We start from the raw sequence: 6,699 nt of genomic DNA, 5'->3' as shown, positions 1-6,699 counted from the left end.
AAAAAAAAAAAAAAAAAAAGGCGCTCCCAGCACAGTGATATTCTTAAACTGTTATACTCTTGTCATAAAATTTGCCCATCATTTTCAAGGATCCTTTTTACTGTAGCATATAAAAATTATTTCTATTTTTACAAAATTCAGCAACACTGATGTGCCACTCACCTTTTCTATTTGAATCTCCTAATCAAAAATTCCCATTCTATGAATTCCAGAAAAAAAAAAAAAAGAGATGCACATTCTATATTCTGATACATATTAACTTCTCTTCCAAAAGCATTTTTTCACTGTCACCATTAGGGAAAAGTGTGAAAGCCAGCCATGCTCCAAAAATCGATTTTTGATGAACTTTATCAATTTTAGCAACTTTTTTGTCCTTTATCTCAGAATATGGGGGAGAGAAGTTGACAAAAGAAATCTGCAATAGCCTCAAACTAAGTTCTGACGAAAGTAATGCTACAGCCTTTAGAAGGCAATCATGTTGAAGCCTGAATGAAAATGTGAATATAAAAACCAATGACCAATTCAACATCTACTAAAAAATGTTTGTCATTAGCAACCGACACTTAAACCCTTACTTTAAGTGTTGAAAAAATAAGTGTAGTATGCAGTGTCCACTTATTACAAAATGAACAAAATTGTTACAAAAGATAATTGAATCTATATTGTATAAAACCAGTAGAAAACTAGACAAGGTCTGGGAAGATAGGACCCAACTTTAGAGGCTAGGTGAGGACAGGATCTAATCACAAGATAATGCCAAATTAACAGAATTCAGTATTGAGTGGTTTTCTACATTTCAATTCTGTCTCCCTGAATTAATCTTATTAAGGCTACCTTCAGGTTTCCTGTTTACAAATTTATGATATTCTGGAGGTGATCTCAACATAACTTTCAAAAATGTTTCTTATTAACAAATATTGAGAACCCGTGAAGTACACAGCAACGCTAAGATTATGTAGACTCTGTAGTGAACAAGTCTCTGCCTTTATGGAGTTAACATTGTAGTAGACACTTAATTTTGGCATGTCCACTGTGGTATTTTTGTAAAAGGCCTGAGAAATATCTTAGTCTATCACCCCCTCTTCTAAGTACCATTTTATAAAGGTCAAGGTTTTGACCAAAGAAGTCCTTGCTATGCTAATTATAAAGACTGTTTTATTGGACCACTGGGACATGAGGAGCTATGGCTGAAACACTGACTTCAAATATAATTTTTTGAGACTTCACAGTTGGAAGAATTCAAATGACACAAGTCTTCAAAAATAATCATTTTATAGAATTTTTTCCTGTGTGGATTCTCTGATATTCTTACCACCTCTGTTATTTTTATAGGATTTATCACCAACATGGATTCTGTGATGAATTGTAAGATTTGATCTCCAACTGAAGCTCTTACCACATATGTCACATTTATAAGGTTTCTCCCCAGTGTGAACTCTCTGATGAGATTGTAATTGTGAAGACCGACTGAAGACTTTACCACACACATCACATTTGTATGGTTTCTCTCCTGTGTGGACACTCTGATGAAGCTGAAGACTTGAGGCCTGACTGAAGTACTTACCACACTCCCCACATTTATATGGTTTTTCTCCTGTGTGCACCCTCTGATGCATGTCAAGGTTCAAGCTCCACTTGAAGCCCTTCCCACACTCATCACATTTGTATGGTTTTTCTCCATTGTGGACTTTTTGATGGGCTTGAAGATGTGCACTCCGACCAAAACTCTTCCCACATTCTTCACATTTGAATGGTTTTTCTCCACTATGAACTCTCTGATGGGCCAAAAGATTTGAAGCCTGTCTGAAGACCTTCCCACACTCCTCACAGTTATATGGTTTCTCTCCTGTGTGTATCCTACAATGAATTTTAAGATCTGCTCTACGACTGAATCCCTTGCCACATTCTTCACATTTGTATGGTTTCTCACCCGTATGGATCAGCTGGTGAATTTGAAGTCGTGAGCTCTGATTGAAACCCTGCCCACACTCCTCACACTTAAAAGGTTTCTCTACACTGTGGGCCTTCTGATGGATTTGAAGATATGAACTTTGACTGAAGCCCTTCCCACATATCTCACATTTATAGGGTTTCTCTCCTGTGTGAACCACTAGATGAACTTGATAATGGGAGTTTCTCCTGAAGCTCTTTCCACACTCCTCACATTTGTATGGCTTCTCTCCAGTGTGGACTCTCTGATGGGCTTGAAGATTTGAACTCAGAGTAAAGCCTTTCCCACATACAGTACATATGTAAGACTTCTCTCCAGTGTGGACTCCCTGATGGGCCTGAAGACTTGAAGGCCGACTAAAGCCTTTACCACATTCCTCACATTTATAGGGTTTTTCTCCTGTGTGGACTCTCTGATGAATGTAAAGATTTGAGCTACAAATGAACCCCTTCCCACACTCCTCACATTTGTATGGTTTCTCTCCTGTATGAACTCTTTGATGGGACTGAAGATGTGAATTCCGACTGAAGCTCTTACCACATGCATCACATTTGAATGGTTTCTCCCCAGTGTGGAGTCTCTGATGGTCCTGAAGATGAGAAGCCTGACTGAAGGCCCTCCCACACTCCTCACAACTGTAAGGTTTCTCTCCTGTGTGGATCTTACAATGAACATTAAGTGCTGATCTACGACTGAAGCCTTTCCCACATTGCTTACATTTGTATGGTTTCTCTATCAGGTGGACTTTCTGATGGGTCTGTAGATTTGAGCCTTGACTGAATTCCTTACCACACTCATCACACTTAAGTTTTTCTCCCACATGTACTTTCTGATGAACAGGAAGAACTGAGCTGTAACAGAAGCCCTTTCCATGCTCAACACATGTAAGAGACTTCTCTCCTGATTGTAACTGCTGATGAAGATCAAAGCTGGAGAGATCACTGAAGGGTTTTTTACACTCATTACACTGGTAAGGTTTCTGTCCTGTGTGAATCATGCTATTCTGATCAAATGTCAAAATCTTCATGTTGTCTTTTTTGTGATCACTGGGTCTATAAGATTTTTCACTTTCATGTACTCTACGACCATCATGATGTGAAATCCAATTGATGGGGTCAACACCCTCTTTAGGTTGACATAGTTTATTTTTTAAGGAAATTTGCCGATCTCTGTTCGATCTCTGTGACTCAGTCAGGAACATTTTCCTCCAAGAATCCTGGGTTCTCAAAGTAGGAAACTCCGGATTCACAGTATCACTGGGGTCATCTGCTTTATTTACTATACAGTTCTCATCTTCAGAAATTTGAATAGACAGTCCTGCCCCTACCTGGCAAGGGAAATCACCTTGTTTGTGAGACTGAGAATTGTTGATCATGAGGTCTTGACACCTGGTTAAGTCACTTGAAATTTGTTGCCAGATTTGCCAGCAAGAAAGCTCTTCTTCTGACTCTCTGTCTTGAACAGTCATTAACATACTTTGATTATTCTCTCCTGTAAGGTCAAAGAGTTCAGAGATAAACTGAATTTTTCATTCAAAGATTTAAGATTTCACACTGAGGACACAGTAAAAGATTTTAATGAGCCTCGGGATAGTTCTGCTCATCTTTTTCAACACATTTGAAGTTTCTGGTTTACATACTGACAGAAACCAAGAGATGGTCCACCAAGTTCCCTACTGCTAAGCACTAATGAAACCCATTTAAAAACACAACTACTGACATGCTGTCTAAATATATATTTTTTAATTCCATGTCTTTCCTACTATAATGTGGTATCAGTAAGAAAAAACATTTTGTAGTGCTCAGAGTTTACAACCCCAACCCAGAAGTTACTGACTGGCAGTTATTAACAGTCACTTAAGGAATGCATGCATATATGAATCCCTGTTTGATTTCTGACATTTCTTCTAACTCCAAATCCAAGTTTAAGTTTGAGCCAGGTCATAGAACAAAACAACTTTTACAAGTAAAGTATCTGAAATATAAAAAGCACTGGAAAGTACAGTTTTGCTGCAAAGTTGAAAAGCTGTACCTGAGGTAGGAGTACACCAAGTAAGTTATTGCTGAAGCGAAAAATCAGAAGTGATAATCACTTGGGGCAAAAGAAAAGCATGAAGACCTATGTACTGGATCCTCCTAAGGATTTTGCACTATTTAAGAGTCAAAATTGGAAGGCTAGCAAAGAATGCTGTCTCTTTGAAAGCAAGGTATGGAAAGTTTCTGTAGATACATTTGCCTTTAACAAGAATGTTTTCCAAATTGACAAAGCGGTCTATTAGTCAACTGTGAAATAAATTTGATAGCTTGCGCTATTTAGAAAAACAGACGAAGTAACAGAATAATCACAAGCAGTAATGGTATCACTACATAAAATGCCTTCTAACGTCATACATACGCCTAAACAACATAATGTTTGAGAGAGAACACTGTAAGATCCATTTATTTTTATAAATGAGGACTTTGGAAGAAGCAAATGGGATGCCACTGGGCAAACTTTTTAAGGGAAAGGCTAATGCTCATGAGTTAGCTTTTATTTTTACTTTTTCTTTTCTGATAGAATGGATAAGGAAATAGAAGTTTATTCCCTTCTATGAGTAAATACCTAAGAAACAGAAATATAACTCCTTATTTTAAAATACTCCATCCCGAAATGAATATGCTCTGCTACAAATGCTCAAAGAAAGTCATAAGGAAAGCATGTTACTCAGTTTGGTTACAACTATGATACTATAGGCTTCCTAAGATATGGGCCAACTTTTATAGACAGGCAAACACATGCCAACACACACACACACACACACACACACACACACACACACACAAATTAGAATGAGGTTAGGAATTCATTGGAAGACAGAAAATATTTTGCAATATCCCTTATTTATTCTGATTTGTTAACCTCCTCTTATTTCCATGGAAGACAGATTTCCATATCCATTAACTCATTTATTTATTCAACTAATATTTATAGTGTCTGCCATGCACCAGGACTATTCTAAGCACTGAGGAGACAACAACAAAGAGATAAAATTCCTTCACTCCTTGAGATTACACTCCAGCAAGAAGACATAGGTGATAAGTCACTGAACAAAAACATATATGAAGGCATGATCAGTGGAAAAAAAAAAAAAAAACATATATGAGGGGATGATCGGCACACAATATACGGCAGTACACAGAGAGTAACGGGGAAGACTGTTTTTAATAGGGTGGTGGTCAGAGGAGGGCTTTCTTATGATAAACTGAGCAAAGAACTGAAGAAGGGAACAGGAGGATTATAGATGAAAGATTATTACAGGCAGAGAAAAGAACACATACAGGGTTGTGAGGCAGAAACATCTTTGATAGGTCTGAAAAGCAAGAGGGAAGAAAATGTGGCTGGAATTCACAGAAAGAGAGTACAGGAGATATATTCAGAGAGGTAGTAGAAAATGAAGAGCAGACCATGTAGGACTCTGTCAGCTATATTAAGTGGATTTTACCCTAAGTAAAGTAAGTCACAGAGAATTTTGAGCAGAACAACATAGTCTGACATAAAGTAACAAAAACTCACTTTGGCTGCCACTTAGAGAAGACTGTAAGAGGAGAGGGGTGGGAGCAGAGAAAGCAGTACAAAGGATGTTGCAATAATCCAGGAAAGAGATTTGGCAATTTGGGCCAGGTGATGGCAACAAGGCTGGGGAGAAGCAAAGCAGATGGACAGTTAACTATAACTCACAACTGTTTGGTTTGTACCTGAATTTCTCTGTCTTTGAGTTGCTGTCTTCATTATGCAAAGCTGCTCTTTTCTTTCTATAGGTGATACATCTCGTTTGAAGGGTTGATGCCCTATGAAAATGCCAAATCACAAGTTGAAAATGAACACATTAGAGTTAAAATACATTGAAAATCTGAGTTGCAATTGCATATTCAAGACACTGAAAACAGTGTTTTTCAAACTTTTATTTAAATAATGACCCAGTAAAGAAACACTATTTATTTCATGACCCAGACACACATGTGTAGATACATATTATAAAAACCAAGTTTGAATAATCTATTTTTTTTTTAATTTGTGAGACATAGTCTCACTCGGTCATCCAGGCTGGAGTGCAATGGCACGATCTCTGCTCACTGCAATCTCCGCCTCTCAGGTTCAAGTGATTCTCCCCCTTCAGCCTCTCGAGTAGCTGGGATTACAGGTGCCTGCCACCACACCCAGCTAATTTTTGGTATTTTTAGTAGAGATGGGTTTTCATCATGTTTTTCAGGCTGGTCTCAAACTCCTGAACTCATGATCCGCCTGCCTCGGCCTCTCAAAGTGCTGGGATTACAGGTGTGAGCCACCGAGCCTGGCCTGAATAACCTACTTTTAACTAATGTCTGTTTTCATTAAATCTCCTCCCCTCCCACTGCTTCACTTGACTGGCCTAAAAAAATAAATAAAAAATAAATCTCCTCCCATTGGTTCTCACATCACTCAAGCAATTGGCCAGAATTTTTGCTGCAGTGTGTGTCATTCTTCCTATGGAGTTCTAGTATTTTCTATCCTATATTCTTTTATAAAACTCAAATGAAAAAGACCCAAAATATTCTGTTCAGAAAAACCAGTAACATCCAGCGTCTCTGCATCCCATAAAAATTAGGAAAGCCGGCCGGGCGCGGTGGCTCACGCCTGTAATCCCAGCACTTTGGGAGGCCGAGGCGGGTGGATCACGAGGTCAAGAGATCGAGACCATCCTGGTCAACATGGTGAAACCCCGTCTCTAC

General features: G+C 38.4%; 1 protein-coding gene across 7 annotated transcripts in view; it reads right to left on the bottom strand.

Moving 5' to 3' along the window:
* Positions 1-13: 13 nt before the first annotated feature.
* The window catches only part of LOC108285293 (zinc finger protein 226), a 15,138-nt gene continuing 8,452 nt past the window's right edge, over positions 14-6,699 (bottom strand). For all 7 annotated transcript variants that reach the window (XM_017502382.2, XM_017502380.2, XM_037729185.1 and 4 more), the window contains 2 exons: positions 5,686-5,778; positions 14-3,442 (listed from right to left, as the gene is read on the bottom strand). In XM_017502382.2, the coding sequence (XP_017357871.1) occupies positions 1,272-3,442; positions 5,686-5,719 (2,205 nt within the window). In that variant the 5' untranslated portion in view covers positions 5,720-5,778 and the 3' untranslated portion in view covers positions 14-1,271. The remainder of the gene's footprint in view (positions 3,443-5,685; positions 5,779-6,699) is intronic.

This window comes from Cebus imitator, unplaced genomic scaffold (genome assembly GCF_001604975.1).
Source record: "Cebus imitator isolate Cc_AM_T3 unplaced genomic scaffold, Cebus_imitator-1.0 Scaffold296, whole genome shotgun sequence".
NCBI lineage: Eukaryota > Metazoa > Chordata > Mammalia > Primates > Cebidae > Cebus > Cebus imitator.
The sequence above is the reverse complement of the archived record's forward strand: the minus strand, read 5'-3'. Positions and strand labels throughout refer to the sequence as shown.